Source organism: Castor canadensis, chromosome X (genome assembly GCF_047511655.1).
Source record: "Castor canadensis chromosome X, mCasCan1.hap1v2, whole genome shotgun sequence".
NCBI classification, from domain to species: Eukaryota; Metazoa; Chordata; class Mammalia; order Rodentia; family Castoridae; genus Castor; species Castor canadensis.
Window position 1 is genome coordinate 50,855,428 of NC_133405.1, and position 21,476 is coordinate 50,876,903.

The 21,476-nt window shown below is 39.4% G+C and overlaps 1 protein-coding gene across 1 annotated transcript; it reads left to right on the top strand.

Moving 5' to 3' along the window:
- The first annotated feature begins 9,160 nt into the window (after positions 1-9,160).
- LOC141419435 (histone H2B type W-T-like) lies at positions 9,161-9,553 on the top strand. Its single transcript, XM_074062228.1, has one exon. It carries the CDS (start codon positions 9,161-9,163, stop codon positions 9,551-9,553), a length of 393 nt encoding a protein of 130 aa, XP_073918329.1.
- Positions 9,554-21,476: the final 11,923 nt, after the last annotated feature.

Consider the following 21,476-nt stretch of genomic DNA (forward strand, 5'->3'; position numbering starts at 1 on the left):
AATGGTTGTTGCATACTCGTCCCTCATTTGCATGAGGGTCTGGATATGATTTGTGCAAAAAAGGTCCCTCTTTTGACTGAGGGCTAGGGTTTTTTGATGCAAACGTGTTCATTCATTTGTATGAGGGCAGTGTGTTTCCCTGTGGGCTGGTCTGTGATTAGTGCAAGGATGGTCACTCATTTCCACAAGGAACAGGCTGTGTTTGGTGCAATTGTAGTCCCTCATTTGCATGAGTGCCAGCCTGTGATAGTTGCAAACACAGTCCCTCTTTTAAATGAAGGCTGGGCTTTGATTTGTGCATTCATGGTCCCTCATTTGCATGAGAGCTGAGCATTTGCATGAAGTCCAGGCTGTGATTGGTGACAACAGAATCCCTCATTTGCCCGAGGGCTGTTCTATGATTCATGTAAGCAGGTCCCTCATTTGCAAGAGTGGACAGACATTTCCATGAAGGCTGGGCTGTGACTGGTCTAAACTCAGCCCTTCATTTGTATGTGGGCCAGGCTGCTGGTGGTGCAAATTCGGTCATTATTTGTATGAGAACTGAGCTGTGATTGGTGTAAGAAGGGGCCCTCATTTGCATGAGGACCTGGCATTTACATGAACCCTGTGATTTCTACAAACTTGGTCCTTCATTTTAACAAGGCCCAGGTTGTGTTTGGTGCAAACTTAGTCCCTCATTTGTAAGAGGGCCAGGTGCAAAGATGATCCCTCTTTTGAATGAGGTCTGGGCTGTGATTTGTGTAAGCATGGTCCTTCCTTTTTGATAGCTGTAGGCTGTGATTGCTGTAAGCAGGGCCCCTTATTTTCATGTGAGCTGGGCTGTGATTGGTTCAAACACAGTCCCTCATTTGTATGAGGGCCATGCATTTCCATGAGAGCCAGGTTGTGATTGGTGCAAACTTGATCCTTCATTTGCATGAGGACAGGGCTGTGATTGGCATAAATGCTGTCCTTTATTTGCATGAGGGCTGGGCTGTGATTTGCGCAAGCATGGTCCCTGATTTGCATGTGATGCAGACTGTGATTGCTGCAAGCAGGGCCTTTCTTTACATGTGGCCCATGCTGTGACTGGTGCAAGCACAGCCCCACATTTGCATAAGATCTGGGCACTTGCATGAATGCCAGGTGGTAATTGGTGCAAATTAGTCCTTCATTTGCATGAGAGTCAGACTGTGATCATTAAAAACATTGACACTCTTTTGAATGAGAGCCAGGCTGTGGTTGATGTGAACAATGTCCCTCATTTAAATGAGGGCTTGGCTGTGATTTGTGCAAGCATGGTCCCTCATTTATATGAGGTCAGCTTGTGATTGGTATAAGCAAGGTCTCTCATTTGCATGAGGGTTGGACTGTGATTGGTGCAAAGACAGTCCATTATTTGCATAAGGAGTGTGCTTATTACAGTCTCATTGGCATGAAAGTTGTGCTGTGATTTTTGCAAACACAGTCTTCCATTTGCATGGGGACTGAGCTCTGATTGGCACAAATGTAGTCCTTCATTTGCATGATGACTAGGATGTGATTGGTGCAAACTGAGACTTTGGGACAGAGTCTGTTGTTTAGACTGCCATGATTGGTGCAAATACACTTTACATTCTCCTTTCAGGATATAGAAACAATGTATTCAGCTCACTTTTGTGAGCTTAGAGGGAGACAACCTCCTGTACTGCCTTCTACTTTTGCAACATTGGCCAAATAAAAGGCAAAGTCCCAGGACAAAGTTTATATACAAAAGTGAATTGCTTCTCTATAAAAGTGAAATTTAAAGTTTAAAAGCACTTTTAATAGCACTCACCAAATACAGGATGTGACAAAAGCATCGTAATGTCTTATAAATATAGGAAACAACTGCACTGATAGGGATGGGGGAATAACATGCTGACACAGGCTACTTTGTAAGTAGTGGACTATGTAAGATTCAAGCCAAAGGAACTCTATACAACAATCTAATTGGTAAGGGTGTTTTCCACAAGGGTGCAGATTAATAATTTGGAAACCACTATCCAAGTATACTGAAATTTAACAATTGTCAAACTAGATAGCAGGCAGTGGGAGGGAGACAGGTTTCCCACACTTGGAGTAAAAGGCTACAGAGAAGCAAGAGAGATAAGAATAATCCATGTGGTAACTGACTACAATTGGGGAAACCAGTATAAACTCACGTTTAGATCAATATATATACATATGGTTACATATAGGAATATTCACATATGTATACACAATATTGGCTCATTGTGACAAATGTACCATCCTAATGTAGGGTGTAAATAATAGGGTACAGTATATTATAATAAGGTACAATGTTAATATCTGGGGTGGAGTATATAGAAACTGTGTTATTTTTGCAATAATTCTCTAAGTTTACAAGTAGCCTAAAATAAAAGCTTATTAAAAATCATTGTAATCAAATAAAAGGTTACTGAAGAGCCAGGGGGAAAATCACATAGGTAGATGGGTCTGTTGAAATGGTAAGGTAAGGCTCAACAGGAATTTGGGGAGGTAATTTTTAACAAAAAAAAGTGTCTGTAACTAAGAGATTAAAAAATGAGACTAGCACAGCATCTGGTCAGTCAGGCTTTTTTTTCTGGTTCCATCTCAAGGTTCTAAATCCTGTGGAGCCATCTGTATGCAAAAACACACAAAAAAGCACGTAAAGGAGTTTCCTATGTAATCCTTTATTAAGACCCAAGTGATAAGTGGATACCAGGTTAAGATAGCTCTATTGTAGTTAAAGATGGATTCTCCATTCTGTTGTTGGGACACAGTGTTGCTTTAGCTCATCATGATCTCCAGCTCCCCCAAAGCAGCAGGGAACTTAGGGGCACAGGATCCATGATGAAATGTGTAGTACCTAGGAGACATGGCATTACCCAGGGGAGAGTGGCACCTACATCTCAGTTCCCTGGACTTATTGATAGGCATAGGTGAGACCTCCCTCAGCTCTCCTCCAGTGTCTGACCAGGAACTGGTTCTGTTACTGAGGAAGAGGGTAGGAGCTAGCCCAGCACACCTCACACACCCAGTGCCTAATTTTATCTTCTTCATAACCATGCAAGGCTAGTTTTATATCAATTTTACAGATAACAAGCCTGTCCCTTACAGAAGTGGATTTGTAGTAATTGTTATGCTGCTTCCACTAACATGGAGCCCCAGAGGAAATGCAACTTTTACCCAGAATTTTATATCCCGAAAGCAAGAATTTTAAGTGTCTCCTATGCCTTTGATAAGCTCACTGCACAGTTCTTTTGATTGTTTATTTTATCATGTTCTTTTTTTATCTATTATTTTTATGACAAAAGTTACCTTTTGAGGAGACAATGGAGAGATGAACAAAAGAACAAGAAAAAAATCACCCACAGATAACCAGCTAATCATTTAGTGAGGATAACTTACGGAATTGTTTTCCTTACATAAATAACTGAGAAATTTTTGTTTACAGTTTTACAAAGGTGGGTTGATGACACCTATGGCCCTGCAAGTTGTTTTTCATTTTGCAATGCACTATGAACATTTTTCCATGCAAAAATGAAAATTTACCACTGAAATTAGAAGGCTACAGCTGTGTGGACAGGGCTGCTGGTTAAAGCAGGGTTACCTAAAGCATTTGCATAAGGTTAAAGCACAGGGCCTGGCAAATGCCTGCCAGGGGCACTACACATAAGGAATGTTTTCAATGTCCTTTCGTGGGGCCCTGCAGCCACCCCTGAATTCCCGTGGGCTCCTTGGGTAGAAGGGGTCCTGTAAATTTCTTTGCATCCAAAATAAACCTCAAAATTTCTGTTTGATTTTTCTCTTGTCATTTTTCACCTTAGCTATATTGTCAGATTCTCTTATGATAGCTTAATTGCTGAAATTCATATCACGTATGACCTCTTCGAAGTCCTTGAGATACTGAGGCAACCACTTGTTAGTTTTTGTTTTGACTTTCCTAGGTATGTCATCCTTAGCAGAGCACTTTATGGCAGCCCTTATTTCACTTTCTGGCTGGCTTTCCCTTTTTTGGCTCTCTCTCTCTCTCTCACAAATGATGGGGTCTGCCCCCCCTGCCATAACAATCTGTGAATAAGTATCTTCCACTTGTTCTGATATGGATAGTATCGCTTTACCTCCACATAGACTTTTGTTGTGGAAAGCTTTCAAATAAACAATATTAAGGAGATGCACAAGTTAGGAAAACCTTGATTTGATTACATGAAAATCTGTATCAGTTTTGTTGAGCACCTGAAGACACATGGACACCCTGCTGTTCTTGTTGAGTGCATTGTCAAAAATTTTCTGAAGGTCAACTTTGTAAACTGTTCTAAATTTTTTCATTTTGTCGACCTAGAGATTCTACTTCTTCCCATGGAGATAATTAATGAAGGGCTGAAATATAATCTTGTGTTTAAAATATTTTTAAAATTCCCATCCCAAGTATTTATTCTTTTCTAGTATTGGGACTTCAGTAGTGAATATGTTGTGTTAGTTTATATAATAGTAAAACATAGAACATCACAAGTAGCCATCAGTACAGATTTAGTTATATAATCTTTTTAATACATCTGTTTACTCACATTATCTTTGGGTGTTTGGTTTATAAAAACATTTTTCAATATATTACATGTACTATATTGACAGTATGCAGTAAAATAGTTGTTTATTATTTATCCAGGATCCCTATGAATAATGACACTGTTATGTTCACAGAGATAGGCAGTGTGTGGTATTGCTCTCTAGAGAATGTCATTTATGTGTCAGGCACTGAGATAGTACTTCATCTTATCTGGTGTGCTATTTCACTACTTCCTGATGGAAGAACTCACACTTCAGTGAAGTTGAATGAATTATAAAGCTACCATGTTATTACTACTCACTATACAATTTGGTTAAGTATACTAAGAAGAATTACACAGAGAAATCACTAAGTATATGGATTTTTAATATGTGATGAGAAAACATTTTCTGGTCATTGGTGAAAATTGTATTTGTATAATTATGTTATATATGTATAATTATATTTATATATAATTTTTGTATAATTTGTATCAGTATGTAGATATTTGTATAATTGTGTACATATTTGAGGGAAAATAAAAAGCTTAATTTCTGACATACATTCAAATATTTTCAGAGTAAGCAAGAGAAATGAAATAAAAGGCAGCCATATTGGAGAAAAAGAAGTTAAACTATCTCTATTTGTAGATGATATGATCTTGAATATAGAAAACCCCAAAGAACATACTAACGAACTATGAGACATAATAAAGGAGCTCAGCAATATAAAAGAAAATGAGATCAGTATAGAAAAATCAATTTTTTATTTCTACATGCTTGCAATGGACATTTCAAAGATGACAATAAGAAAACACTTCCATTTATAATAGCATCAAAAGGATAAAATTGTTAGACATAAATTAAATAAAAAGTCCAAGATTTGTGTGCCAATCACCACAAAATATTGTTGAAAGAATTGAAAGAAAATCTAAATAAATGGAAAGACATCCCATTATCACAGATTAGAAGACTTAGTACTATTAAGCAGTGTAACTTTGCAAATTAACCTACAGATTGAACGTAAACTCTATCAAACTCTCATCTTGTTTCTTTGCATAACTTGATAGATTTATCCCCAAATTCACATGGAAATGCAAGGAATCCAGAATAGACAAAACGATCTTGAAGAAGAAGAAAGTTGGAATCCTCACACTTCCAGATGCCTTGGATTAAGAAGTGGTTTCTTTAGATATAACACTAGAAGCTCAAGCAATTAAAGAAATATGGATAAGTGGGGCTTTGGCAAATGTACAAGTTTTGTGATTTAAAGGACACCATTAAGGAAGTGAAAAAGACAGCCAACAGAATGAGAGAAAATTTTTACATGATATATGTGTGTGTGTGTGTGTGTGCATGTGCACATGTATATGTGCACTTGCATCTATAATGTATTAAAAACTCATAACTAAATAATAAAAACAAATAATTAAATTTCAAGATGGGAAAAGGATCTGAATAGATGCTTCTCCAAAGAAAAATATAGGCCACCAGTAAATATAGGTAAAAGATTTCAACCTCTTAACCATCAGGAAAATACTAATCAAAACCACAGTGAGATACCACTTCATACCCAGTAGAATGGACATAATAAAAAAGAGAGATAATACGTGCTACTGGCAAACATGTAGACAAGTTGAAATCATCATATACTGCAGGTGAAAATGTCAAAAGATTCACTCCTGTGGAAAATGGCCATGCACTTTCTTTTGCCTGGGGAGATCAGCAACCCACCACGTGTCCAAACCACATGTTTCTTTTCAGAGACATATAGGTTAGTGTAAAAAAATGTATTCCAAACAAATTGGATCTACTCTAAGTTATTGAAGGGTGGGGTCCTATGAATTTTAAAACATATTTTGACAATAAACTAAACATTATCAATTTTACTTTAGTATAGCTATGGTTCAATTTATTTAAAATATAAAATAGGGTTTGTTTGACAATGTTACATTACACCACTTTACTAGAGTCCGTTCTTTTAGTTGTCTCTTTGTTTAATCTTTCATGGGGCCTATGAGATAATGGTATTTACCTTTTACACTCTCCTTCTCTCACAAATGTATGGTGAAATTTTCCAGAGATCATTATGTATGCTATGGAAACAGATTAAGTGCAGGAGCAGTTACAAGATTCTATTAGAATAGATATGAAAGAGATTTTCAACTTTGTTTTCATTTCATGACGTTTAGGAAATGTATTATTCATATGAGCGTACAATACAGCTTTACATGATGTAATGGATATTTTATTGTAAATTCCAAGTGAATTAAAAATATGTCTAAATTTCTCAGTTTTAATATCTAATCCAGTAAACACTGACACATATAACCACATGAAAACTTAAAACTCCATTATTTTAAAACTGAAAAGACTGAGCTCTTTTCTTAATACTCAGCTTTGGAGGTACTGCCTTTGGTTGAATTTCTGTAATTTACTTCCACAAATACATTTGAAAAAATGTTTATGTGTTATTCTTTAAATTTTAAAATGTTTCCATAATGTTGATGCACTGTTCTCCCCAATACTTTTGAGATTTAATTTTGTAATTTTTAAAATAAAACTGTTCAACTCTAAACGTAGGCATTTTAAGCATTTAAGTATTCTGAATGCAGTTTTTATCATAGACAAGGTCTCACTATGTAGGTCAGACTCAGAATCCTCTTGCCTCAGATGCTGATTGCTGAGATTACAGGCATGAATCATCAAGTCTGGCCCTAGAATACAGTTTTATCCTAGGTAAACGTTGAACATCCTTATATACTTTAATAAATATCCCCTTTTCTTGTATTCTCTGGTTTGATACTGTGGTTTTGGCTGTCATCAATAATGCGCACAACAACAAATGCTGTCAAGGATGCGAGGGGTTGGGGGAAAGACCTATTATACACTGTGGGTGGGAGTGGAAATTAGTGCAAACACTATGGAAAGCAGAATGGAGGTTCTTTTAAAAACTAAAATTAGCTTTAGCATTACCACTCCTGGGCATATACCTGAAGGAATGTAAGCCAGGATACAACAGAGTTACTTGCACACCCATGTTTATTGTAGCACTATTCACGATAGCTAAGTTTTGGAAACAACCCCAATGCCCTACAACTAATGAATGGATAAAGGAAATGTGGTATATATACAGAATGGAGTATTATATAGTCATAAAGCAGAATGAAATTATGTTGTTTGCAGTTAAGTGGATAGAATTGGAGAGCATCATGTTAAGCAAAATAAGCAAGCTAGGCACAGAAAGACAAAGGTAGCATGTTTTGCCTCATATGTGGAAGCTAGACCCATAAGGTAGATGTTCACATAAAAATACATTACCTTATATACAATATATAATACATAACATACACTATTACATAATATAATATATTATATATAATAGAGAGAGAGTACATAATTATATTAGTGGGTCTGTCTGAGGGGACTATGGGGAAACAAGAGAGGAAAAGAGAATGAGAGTGAATAATATTGAAATGCAGTGCATCCATGTATGAAGATAGCATAATGCACTGTAAGCTGTTGAACAACAGGGGTGCAGGGTGATAGAGAAAGGATAAGTAATAGGGGGATTAATCTGATTAAAGCACCATATATACATGTCTGGAATACCAAGGTGAAGCCCCCTTGAACAATAAATATACACTTAAAATATGAAGGACAGGAAGGTAAAATAGGTCCTGTCCAAGGGCGGTAGGGGAGCGGGGAGGACATAAGGAAAGGGTGAAGAAGGTTGAATATAGTGGATGTATTTTGTAGTCATGTACAAAAATACATCAATGAAACTTGTTGAAATGGTTCTAAGAAGTGGGGAGAGGAGATGAGAGAGAATGATGGAGGAAGTGAATCTAATTAAGATATATTGTAAGCACATATGTAAATGTCACAATATATCCACCATGTACAACTATTATATGCAAATAAAAAATAACTGTACAATTTTTTTTAATTTAAAATTTTAAAAACAAAAATAGCCTCTTTTGTTTCTGTTCTCTGGTTGGACATTGTGGTTTTGGAATTTTTCCTTTTCCTGGTAAACTGAGAGCGTTTAACTGGAAACAGGAGCTGGACAACAAGATCCTTTGATTCCCAGGAGCCATGTACTGGCCAGGTCAGGGACTTCCTGCTCATGCCAGGGTGGCTCAATCCAGTACAACAATAAATTCGGGCTTGATCTAGAAATGTCCACAACATGATTAGAGTCACTTTTCTGGGATTAGACGCTTGGTTCCTTGATGTCAGACCCTCTCAAGAGCCAGAACTGAAACTTTTAGGAAATTTCAGTGCATCTTTTCAAAATGCTTGTGCTGTGGCATTGTTCAGCTGATGGGGTCCAATGACCTTTTGCTCTCTGCGGCATCTTTTTCTTCCCTGGTACAGCCAACAGGTTGGTTCTAGGGCTCAAAACACCCATGATGATTGCCAATGGGATGCCAAGCAGATTATCCAATCACACCGACAGGATGCAAGTGACTCACTGAAAGGCTCCCTGCAGAGCATGCCATCCAATCAGAGGACAAGTTGGTACATGATTTAGGACAAAGCAACGGATATTAACAGTCCGGCCGTTCTGTTAATAGAAGACGCCATTGTCTGTTCTTCACAGCTACTGGCAACTGCCTGAGCGATGGCTAAGCAGAGCTTAGACAAGTCTGCAGAAACAACCACTGAGATGCTTTCTGAGGAGGACCTTGTTCCTCAAGAGACCGAGGAGACCAACTCCACGTCCCAGACACAGGAGAAGCCAAGGCACCACCACCCCCACCATCACCCCGGGTGTGGTGACAGCTTGGAAGCCTATTTCCCCTGGGTGCTAAAAATGTGTCAACGGGGTCTCACCCTGTCCCAGGAGACCATGGGCATCATGGATTCCTGCGTTCATGACATGTTGGATGGCATTGCCAGCGAGGCGGGCCACCTGTCCTGCCAAGCCAACCACTCAACCATCACCGCCTCGGATATCCAGAAGGCCGTGCACCTCCTGCTGCCCAGGGAGGTCAGCAATAAGGCAGTGCACTAGGCCACCAGGTTCACCCAGGGAAAGCGAGCCACCTCTGGATGCCTTGAGCATCCAAAAACCCAAAGGCTCTTTTCAGAGCCACCACTTGTCCTAAAAGACCTATAGCACTGGCAGTGGTACACAGCTCCAGGTTGGGGGTAGGGGTGTCCTGCCCTTCTTAATTCCTTACAAATACCACATTGTCACTTCTGTCTTAACATATTATGTGTTATTACTTGTTCCAGGGAAAATAATGTGTTTCATCGAATTGTTCTGTATTTAATATGCAACATGATTCTTTATCACTTTTACTCCTAAGTCACCATTTATTAAGGATCAGTCAGGTCATAATTATTTTTTTTGTAATAATGACGCTTATCCTTCTCACTGTGATTCTCTGAGATGTGTGGGATAGAACTGTCCAGAGGTATGTCATATATGACACATATTTGGTCATTTTGTTAACTGTTCATTTGGACTTTTAAAAAATAGTTGTAAATAACCCTTTGTTAATTATTTGGAAAACTTTAAAGGATTTCAGTCTAAGTCAAACAATCAGACAAAAGCTGAATAAACTAAAGAATTCAAAAGATTTCTTCAGTGAGTCAAAAATGGGATATAACACCCTCCCAGGAGAGACGCTCTCATGGATTATCACCTTTGACGTGGCTACACTTGCTCAAGGGGAAAATGGGGACAGGGCAAGATATCAGAAAGCTTCCTTGAGTAGTACATATTATTTCATTGTGCTCTGGGGCTTTTGCATTTGTAAATTCAGCAATCAAATAAGAGCAGTAGGAAAAGAGCACGAAATGGATAGTAGAAAATAAGTAGCAAAATGAGACGACAAAGATGAATTACTGGTGTAAGAATGAATAATGTGATTAGTGACTGGACGTGATGAATATCAGTGTATAATTGAGTAAAAGGGGTAAAACACTTGTGATGGTCAAAATAACAAACTCACCCATTAACTTTTCAAGATGAAAAGTTTCCAGTACAATACCAATGCAACAGGATCCACACTGGGGTTTGAACTCAGGTCCTTGTGTTTGCTAGGCAAACAACACATGCTCTACCACTTGAGCCATGCCCTCAGTTCTTTCACATTGAGCTGCTTTTCAGATAGGGTCTCAGGCTTTTTGCCCAGGCTGGTCTCACACCATGATCCTCTCTCCTATTCCTCCTATGTAGTTGAGATTACAGGTATGCACCACTATTCAGCTTCTTTGTTTAGAAATGGTTCTCTACAACTTTTTACCTCTGCTGACACTGAACTGAGATGCTCCTGATCTCTGCCTCCAGAATAGCTGGGATTAGAGAGGCATGTGCTAACACTCCTGCCTTGCGCCCCCACCCTGCCCCACTTCTTTAATAATGGCCCATCAACATTCTTAAAAGGAGAATGAAGGTACATGGGAATCACTATAAAAGGAATTAAAAAGTTGGCATCATGGAAGAATGCCTATTTCAACACACATGGGAGGGATACATGGAATCACTGACTACTGTTTAAGCAGGTGTTATCACTGAAGGTCCCAGCGATGCTGAGGGTGAGCGCTCTCACCCCCACGTCACACAGGGGGAAGCTGGGCTCAGAGAGTCCCTCCCTGTCTTACCCTCCCACACCCCACCTGTACATGGAAAGCAGCTCCAGGACACCACCCTCCCTGGGCCCAGGAGGGTCCCACATCTCTCTCTCACGACACATCCCGGCACCGAGTCCCAAAACGGGAAGGAGCCGACCTGGGTCTGTGATCCCTGCGTCTCTCCACCCCCCGGGGGGTTCATTACCCCCCACCGCGGGCACCCACACCCTCAGCCTGCTGCACACAGCTGGAGGCGGGAGCCTGCTCTGTTCCAACCAGTTCACGCAGGTCTCCATTACAAAGTCGTCATGGTCGCCAGGGTCGCTGTGATGACGTCAGGTTTCTATGGCAACCGCGATGCGCAGACTTGTCCTTCCCGCCGGAAATGCCTCCGCACAGCCCTGGCCTTGACTCCCCTCACCTTTCTCGCAAAGCAGAATGTCTTTACCCTGTAAACTTCATCTGAAAAGCGTAAGTAAGCGAGTCCAGGAGGGGACGCCATGGTCCCCATGATGACGTCAGGTTTCTATGGCAACCGCACTGCACACTATTCCACAGATTGGAAATGTCTCAGCACAGCCCTCCCTTCTGTACCTTTGCTTTCTCTGACAAAACACCCTCACCCTTCAGAACACCTGAGAAAGCATATGCATTAGAGAATCTCCGCGGGGACACAGGCAATTGGCAGAACTCTGTCCAGGTTGTTGGAACAAAAAATCTGTTCTCGGGAAGGGAATTTTTATTCACCATAAACGGGACCTTAGGGGAGTAGTATCAGTGAAGGAGCAGGAGAATTATCAGTACACAGAGACCCAGGGTGTCGCCTGAGGCTCTTGGAGATGGGCTAGCCTCTGAGGGGGAACACGTAAGATACACAACACACTATGCAGTTAAACAGCTGTGGCAGAAAACTAAGAGACTGTCCACAATCACCCGACTCGATGATCTACGAACACCAAAAAAATGTCACTTAAGGACATTCACAGTTATTTTAGGAAGGTGGGCCTAGAACAACATAGTAATTTAGTGGGCATAAACCTAGTCAGTTCAACCACACATTGGTTTATACTGAGGAATTTTTTTTTATTTTATCGTTTTTACATTTACTCACATGTGTATACGCTGTTTGGGCTGCCATACAATGCCGCCCCTCACACAAACACTCCCTTCCCCCTGCCCCCTTCTGGGTAGAACCTGTTCCTCCCTCTTGTTCTCCGATTTTGTTGAAGAGAAACATAAGAGAAATATGTAGTAACGTTTTTGCTAGTTTGAGATAAGGATAGCTATACAGAGAGACTCCTAGCGTTGTTTCCATGCACTTGTGTATTACAACCCGACCTGATTCATCTCTACCTGACCTCTTCACTACTTCCTGGTCCCCTTCGCATAGTGGCCTCTGCCAGTTTAAGATTACTATATTCACTCCTCTACAGTAAACACATCAACCATATTCAAGTTTTAGATTTCCTTCCCTTTCCCTATTCCTCCTGGGCATGTTCTCCCCTTGGTGTGTGACCCATGTCCAATATTACTTCATTTGTTTCAGGTCTCTAATCTGCATATGAAGGAGAACATGCAATTTTTAGCCTTCTGAGCCTGACTAACTTCACTTAAACGATGTTCTCCAGTTCCATCCATTTACTTGAGAATGACAAAATTTCATTCTTCTTTGTGGCTGAATAAAATTCCATTCTGTATAAATACCACATTTTCTTAATGCATTTGTCAGCAGTAGGGCATCTTGGCTGTTTTCATAGTCTGGATATTGGGAATAGCGCTGCAATAAACATGGGTGTGCAGGTGCCTCTGGAGCAACCTGAGTCGCATTCCTTTAGGTATATCCCTGGTTATCAATCCTTTGCCTGATGTATAGCTAGCAAATATTTTCCCCACTCTGTGGGTGGTCTCTTCAATTTAGAGACCATGTCTTTTGTTGTGCAGAAGCCTTTTAATTTCATGCAGTCCCATTTGTCAATCCTTTCTTTTAGTTGCTGGGCTGCTGGAGTTCTACTGAGGAAGTCCTTACCTATTGCTTCCAGAGAATTCTCTGCTCTTTCCTGTACTAACTGCAAGATTTCGGGTCTGATATCAAGGTCCTTAATCCACTTTGAGTTGATACTGGTACAGGGTAACAGGCATGGATCTAGTTTCAGTTTTCTGTAGGCAGGTAACCACTTTTCCCAGCAACATATGTTGAAGAGGCTGTCTTTTCGCCATCGTATATTTTTGGCACCTTTGTGAAAAATAAGGTGGGCGTAGCTGTGTTGATTCATATCCAGGTCCTATACTGAGGAATTCTTATCCTTCATTCCAGGTATTTCTTCCATGTGGAGGAACATCCATGACAAAAACACATCTCCCTTTCTACACACCCATTCCTTTATTTCAGGAGTGGCAATCAATTTAGAAGGAGAAATAGGGACCGCACACCTCAGACTCTCTCCCTTCAAAACTCTTGGTAGTAAGCTGCATTACAGGGGCACTTACTCTGCTCTACCCAACAGAGGTGGATCTTAAATGGCTCCACAGCTCATCTCTTTGTGTTTTTATGCTTTTACTTCAAAATGCTTGTGTCTTTAAGGAGCCCCCAAATACCCTGTTCCTCCAAATCTGAGCTGTATATCAGTTAATAGTTGGAACCAAAAAATAAGAACATTACATTGACTTTGTTCCTTGTAAAGAGGAAGGGGCTGGGAGGTATCTCAGTGGTACAGAGCTTGCATAGCATGTGTGACGCCATTTGCCTTGGTACTACAAAGAAAAAATGACATGGGAAAACATGACTTAGATTTGCTATCAAGTGAGATTCCTATTAATGGTTCCAGAATTGGACAGACTTACTTACCCATCAGTACTGCCACTGGGATGGTCACAGAGACCAAGGACTATCATGTATAGCTATTTGCTGCGTACTGGTAGCTACGTGTGTTTATGTGCCATGAAAAAGTGACTTCCTTGCCAAGAACTAAGAGACAGTGTTAAGAACAAGTTCTTTCAGAAACTGTCTCAAAGCAAATAAATACCCTTGTCCTGACTGCATGCTTATTGAGCAACTTATTGAAGATATGGCATTCCATATGGCTCAGGAGCAGTTGATGGTAAAAACAAAACAAAAACCCCTCTCAATTCTTTAAGATGAGTGACTTCAGTGAAGATTCATCTTATAGAAGGAGATTGGAAATAGCTTCTGAATTTTAATAGTGGGTAAAAAATTTTACATTATCAAAATTTCCTTGAGCAGTCTCTTCAAGAAGGAGTTGATGGGATGTTCAGAAATGTATACCCATAAATAAACCAAAACACATGCACTATACTCAAAATTATAAAAGCCCCCTCCTCAAGTCCTCAAGGATAAGAGAATCTCTGTCTTATCCAGTGATAAGACCACAGAAAAAGAAGGAATGTCACCCAAACCATAATATTTTAAGTAGTTATTTCTGCTCAACAGTACACTCCCCTAAAACAATAGCCATTTATTATCTCTTAGCAGTGTGTGTGCTAAATGGGCTTATCTGGGTGTTTTGTGCTCCATATGTCACCTGGCGCTCCCATCATCTGGAGAACCCACTTATCTGGGATATCCCGAGAGTTCCCTCAAGGATGACAACTGGCGCTTGAGTCTCCTGGGAGGTCAGTAACTCTGTTCCCTGGAGCACCTTGGTCCTCCACAGAGCATTTCCTATGTAGAGATGCCAGATCAAATGGAGAGCACCCAGTCAAATTTGGATTCCATAAGAACAATCAAAACTTTCTTTTTGAGGTGGGGTATTTCTGTGTTGCTTGGGTTGGCCTCAAATTTCTGGACTCAAGCAATCCTCCTGCCTCAGCCTCTAGAATAGTTGGAACTACAGGCTGTGCAGCCATATGTTGCTACAAAGAATATTTTTTGGTGGTAATAGGGTTTAAATGCAGTACCTCATGCACTCTTACCGCTTGAGCCACTCTGCCAGCCCCAAAGAATTTTTTTTTAGTGTTAGTGGGATAGTTAATTTTCTGTGACAACTTGACTGTGCCACATTGTCCAGATATCTCATCAGTGTTATTCTGGATATGTAGATATCTCATCAACATTATTCTCCATGTCCCTGTAAGGGTGTTTTTTGGAAGGGATTAATATTTAAATCAGTGGACTTTGAGTAAAGCAGATTACCCTCTATGATATGGGTGGGACTCACCTTGGAGTAAGAAGAAATTTGGATAGCAAACAGCCTTCAGACTTGAACTGCAGCAATGGATCATCCCTAGTCTCCAGTCTGCTGGCCCATCCAGCAGATATTGGACTTCCAGTCTCCATAATCATGTTAGCCAATTCCTGAATATAAATTAATTCTCTGTTTAAGAACACACATTATCAATTCCATTTCTCTGGATGTGGCATGCAGTATTATTTTGTTTATGCAATATTCTTTATTTTTATTTGCTAAATCTGACAACCCTAGCAGAGAAGTCTCTGAATATGTAAGTTTAATAATTATGTGAGATGACACAATGGGGCAGGTCTTGATAAAAGTAGATCACATTAGCAAAAAAGACACTATCTAGTGTTGGTGCAATTAAAAGGGAGCATATGGGCTGGCAGTGGCTCAAGTGGTAGAGCGCCTGCCTAGCAAGTGTGAGGCCCTGAGTTCAAACCCCAGTACTGCCAAAATAAGGAAACAGACTTTCATATACACTGTGGGTGGGTCCATTTACTGAGGCCAATATTATTACATAATGATTTTATTGGCCATTGATGTAGAAGCCCTGTTTCCACCAAGGGAATTCCTGGTGAGTGTTTAGAAGAGGCTCATTGAGGTCATTCTGAAGAGGTGCAGGGGCCCTGGTTGAAAGGGCAGATCAGGTTTCATAGGTGTTCCCCGCTCTACAGAGAAAAGGCAACAATTTTTTTAATAAAGCAGACTGTTAAGAGGAGCCCAGATCCAGGTTCTTCATGTTATTGTCTGCATTTAACCCGTGACAAACCTGCTAGTGAGTTATCTTCTTTCCATGGATGTGTGTGATTCCAAAGCTCATGCTCTTAAGCACAGAGGCCGATAGCAGAGAGGATGTTTACCAGGCTCACTGCCAGCATCAAGGAGAGGACTTGACAGTCTGGGCACTGTGAGTTGCTTGTAGTAGATCTATAGTGAATGTGTCAGGACACATCCTATTGACAAGGCTCACCTCTATTCTCCCTATGTTTATCTCCTTGCATTTCCAGCAGGGGGTTGGGGTTAGTACCCCTTCTTAGTGGAAGTTTTTGGCTGGGTTAGAAGCAGAAGCTAGGTCTTAAGCCAGTGTTTTTCTATCCTTTATGAAAACTTAAAACTCATGGAAAGTATCCTATATAACTTAGGATAGAGAGACTCTGAGAACAAAGAAAAGGGAAAGGAAGGGAGATGTCCCCCACACAAGGATGAGGAATGAGATCTACAGATCCTTCTAAGAACAGGGATCTAACCACTGCCTTATATCAAACTTGGGCTGGATCTGTGGATGGTTCATCTCAGCCATGATTTATATGGAAAATGAATTTAAATACATACATAACCTCCAGCCCCATCATGTACTAGATAGACTTTCCTGTTTGGATGGAAGGATAGATGGGGCAGATTCAGGAGGCCTGAAGGCACAGAGCTGCTACAGACAGGATCGGCTTAGCCCTGAGCAGTGTAGACAGATGAGTGATGATGGTAAGCGCCACCTTGCAGTGTGTCAGGAGGATGAGTTCTGACAAATGTTTATGTTTTGTCAAAGAAATGATCATTTAACATTTTAAATATTTACAAATATTTACTAGCTAGTTAAAATTTATAATCTCTACTAATGTGTATACCATACTGCCGTAAGTATTGAGAGCAGTAGTTTCTGAAGATCTGCACGATAATGTATTTCCCAACATTATGATTTGCCAATGTAATACGCCAGCTTGGTTCTCATTTTTTAGAAAGAAAGCTTGTTTTTCACTTTTTCTCCATCTTATTTCTATATAAATTGCCTATTTACATGAAAAGGGACCTTTTCATGCCTCAGAATATGTCCTGGAAGAATTCTAGAGTTTCCCAAGAAAACCTGACCACTGCATTTATATTTATGTTGTGTCCTGTTTAAATTGAAATTCTGAGTCATGAGAACTCCTCACATAGCTGGAAGAGACAACTTGGCACATCTTCTTTCCAGACACTTGCCAACATGCAAATTAAATCCACAATGCAGACTCTGAGAACATGTGCAAGTATGCTCACCCAGTATGGCTAAAATATCAAAACCCAAAAGTTGCTTTATCTCAGAAACACCATTTTCAGTACAGAGAAATACAATAAGTAGTACACAAATATATTACCTACATAATTAGAGCTTAAAATAAACAAAGCAATCATGTGTTTTGTTTAGGGATATATTCATGAGTTGTAAAATGTGGAGTAAAGCAGGAAAATGTTAAAAACAAATTTTAGATAATGGTTTCTTCTAAAGCTGAAGCAATCAGAAAAATTACCCAGGAGCATCCAGTCTGTAAAGTTTAACTTTATAGCATATATTGTTTATTGTATCTTCTGAAATATCTGAAGTCTAACATTTAGCATAAATAAGTCCCTATTGAGCTTTATCTTTGATTGACAAGTACCCATCATAAATTTAGACTATGTGGGAAATGCATTCAAATATCACTAGAAATATATTCATAACCTTCAGTCCCATCATGTACTAAAAACTCATTCTTATGATGTAGTATGTTTTCTCCAATTATCCTCTACACACACACATACTCACACACTACATAAGCATTCAGTATGGATTTGACTTGATTTTCTACACTGACTTTTCTGCATTGATTTTCTTACCCGTTCATTAGCACACAGATCTGTAGTTCAGACGTCTGGCGCAGCATAAACTATTCTCTGCTCAGCGTCTCACAAGACTGGATCATGGTATCAGTGAAGGCCCAGTGGTCTATTTGAGGGTGGCATTTATTTCCTTTCCTATGTTATCTATTTTTAACTAAAATCAACACCATTACTCTTGCAATTATACAAATTAACAAAACAGAAGAAAAACATAAACATGATTGGCCCAAACTACGGGAAAGACAGACTTCCTGAGACTCATGAAGGTAGAAATTATATTGAAGGACCCTCTTTCAAATTGTAACAGGATAAAATTGTCCCCAAATTCCTAATTGTACTGAAAAATTTGAGTTACTCTTTTTTTTGGTGGTAGTGCTGAGGTTTGAACTCAGGGCTTTGTGCTTGCTAGGCAGGTGCTCTACTACTTGAACCACACCCCCAGTTGCACTGTGAGAATTTTAATACTTTAAATTTCTGCCTACGGAGGCTGGAGGTGTGGCAGGAGTAGCAAATACTGGGTGAATGTATTTACTCAGGAACCAGACAGCTTGCATTCAATCTAAAACTTACCACTCACAAGCCCTCCCTCACTGTTCCCTTATGTTCAAAGTAGTAAGAAGGACAGGTTCAGCACTTAAATAGTGTGAGGAGTCTAAGAAATCCCAAGAATTTTTGTAAATTCCACAATATACTCCCACTCAGCACAACAATAAAAAAAACTGTAGTCAAGTTAGAGCTCCCTTGGGAAGCACCAGGTTGAAAAAATTAGTCATTTTTGTTGGCACCTTGACAAGTTACAATTAGAATAAATTGTCTCCTAGAAAAACAATTTTAATTGGGCATGGTGGTACACACCTGCAGTACCAGTCACACAGGAGGTAGAAGCAGGAGGATCACAAGTTCAGTGAGCCCAAGCTACAAGGTAGTGAGACCCTGTCTCAAAATCAAAAAGGGCAGGTCAAGTGGTAGACTCTGGGTTCAATCCTCAGTACTGAAAAAAAAATTATCACCATTTTCACACTATTATTGTTGCTAGTGCCATTTTTCATAAATATATTTATGTTGATTGGAATGAATTGATCTTTATATTTACCATAAAAAGTAGTTTATAAAGCAGTGAGTAGGATATTGTCTTATTTCTCTTCTTAAATTATATTTGCCATCAAAATTTCAGGAAAACATGATCCAAATGTAAACAGTGTAATGCTTATCTATGAGTAATACATTTTAAGGGGTTTTACTTTTTTCTTTTGCACATTCTCCCTCTTAAACCTACAGTGGAAGTGTCTTGGAACAGTGTGAAGAGTTGCTAAAAGTGTTTGGAAGTAAATCAACGATATGAATAAATAAGTATTCTTAGACCGACAAATAGGAAAGTGGCTCGGAGTTAGAATGGGAAACATCTGGAAGCCAAGGGAATTAGATAATAAGTTGTTCCCAGAACAAATTCATGACTCTATCCACATGATAGCCCCAACAGAGCAGCTCCAGACAAATTACAGATGCCCAAAGCAAAGGCGAGCAATGCACCTCAAATGAACCTTATATTCAGCACTCAGATGATGTCTCCACTACCCAGAATTTCAGTGAGGGTCTTGAGGTTTCACAGCATGCTTCTCCCTACACTCTCCCAAAGAAAACCTTAGGTTCCTCTATTCACCCACCTAATTATCCTAGCAGTGATTGATACAGGGAAGGGAGAGTGAGGGACTAAGTGAAATCACCCAGTACTCAGTCCACAGCTTCCAGAGGAAAAGTCAGGATAAAAGCTGGGTCTCAGTCTTATTCAGGCAAGGTTCCCAGGAGTATCTGAAGAACATGCCACTTTTCCACAGCTTATAAGTGGAGAAAATGGGTGTGCCTATTTCAGCTGCTCTAAAACACAACATATGGCAAGGGGAACACAGAGGCAGATACCAGTGTGGAGCTGTGAATGTGTATTTGTTATCCTCATGTTTCTTCCATCCTGCTTCCCATCAGATAATCCAGTACTTCTAGACAAAACATGCACCACAATTGTCCATGTTTCATGTAGCAATATATACATATGTAATAAATCACTAAAGAAATGTATTAGGAATGCAATAAAAATGACTGAGCTGAAAATCTATATGTATTTATTTCTTATTAAGGGTATACAGAAGTATCAGAAGTATCTTAAAGTAGTTTTATAAGTTTTTTGTCTGAGTATTTCATAACAAGCACTGTTTCTATGAGTTATTCCAGTTTTATTCCTATTGTACAGAAGACCCATCTTCATGATGTATTAGACTGTACTGTCTCCTTTCTGGGTTTCAATGGAAGTGTGTTAGTCAGCTTTCTGTCACTGTGACAAAAATACATGAAATAAATCAGCTTAAAGGAGGAAAGGTTTATTTTGTCTCACAGTGTTCAAGGTTTTAGTCCATGGCTGGCCCAGTTACTTTTGGGCCTGTGGTGAAACAGAATATCATGGCAACAGGAAAATGTAGCAGAGGAGGCCACTCACCTAATGGAACCAAGGAGGGAGGGAGGAGGCGAAGGAGGGAGGGAGAGAGAGAGACATGGATGAAGGGGCCAGGGTTCCAACACTCCCTTCAAGGCCATATTCACAATGACCTAATTTTCCTCCATTAGACCCCACTTCCTAAGCATCCCACCACCACCCAATAGCACCACATGCTGACAACCAAGTCTTTAGCATATGGATGTTTGGGAGACATACAGGAAGGTGTCAAAATGGAAATTAAAAAATAGCAAGGCAATGATTTCCTTCTTAACTTCCATCACTCTTAGTATGCTATCTTATAAACAAGTGGCATCAAAGGCTGCATACCTATTCCATCCTTAATGCTTGAAGACTATAATAATCAACCAAGAAAACCCTGGGAGAAAAAAGACAAAGATGTTATTTAAAAATAAACATAAAGGTTACATGCCATATAATTATGTATATACTTTCTTTCCCATTGCTTCAAGTACAAATGGTCTTTGTGAGATATTCATGTTTAAGTAATCTCCTGTGGCAGGGAGAATGAAGGGAAGAATTCTTATCTATATTCATATATGTATAATATATTTGTTAAACTATTATATATTGCATGCTTTCTGCAGTTTTGCTCATTTTACTCATAAAGGCTCTCAGATACAAGACTTGATATGTTCATTTTATGGATGACCAAGGTCAGGCTCACTAAGGTTAAGCTACCACTACAAGGTCATTTCTATATATTATAAGACACATATATATTCATACACACATATATGTTCTTTACCTATATTATCAGGTTATATATAATTTTCAACAACTTACCTTTTCCACTCAGCATCCTAACCCAGTATATTAATTTGTATTCTTTCATTTATTGAAAATTAGGTGTATTTTGAAAGTTTAATTGGAAAAAATATTCTCTTTCTGTGCATTATGTTTATGTCATTCGACTATTTCTGTATTCATTACTAAGACTTTATTCCATATCAAGACACCAAGTAGTGAAATTAAACATTTAGTAAAAAAAAGAAACCATTGGAACAAAGCAACCAAATTTTGGT

What these genes read in the sequence shown, in the direction of transcription:
- LOC141419435 (XM_074062228.1), top strand. Translation starts at nt 9,161, where the DNA reads ATGGCTAAGCAGAGCTTAGACAAGTCTGCAGAAACAACCACTGAGATG.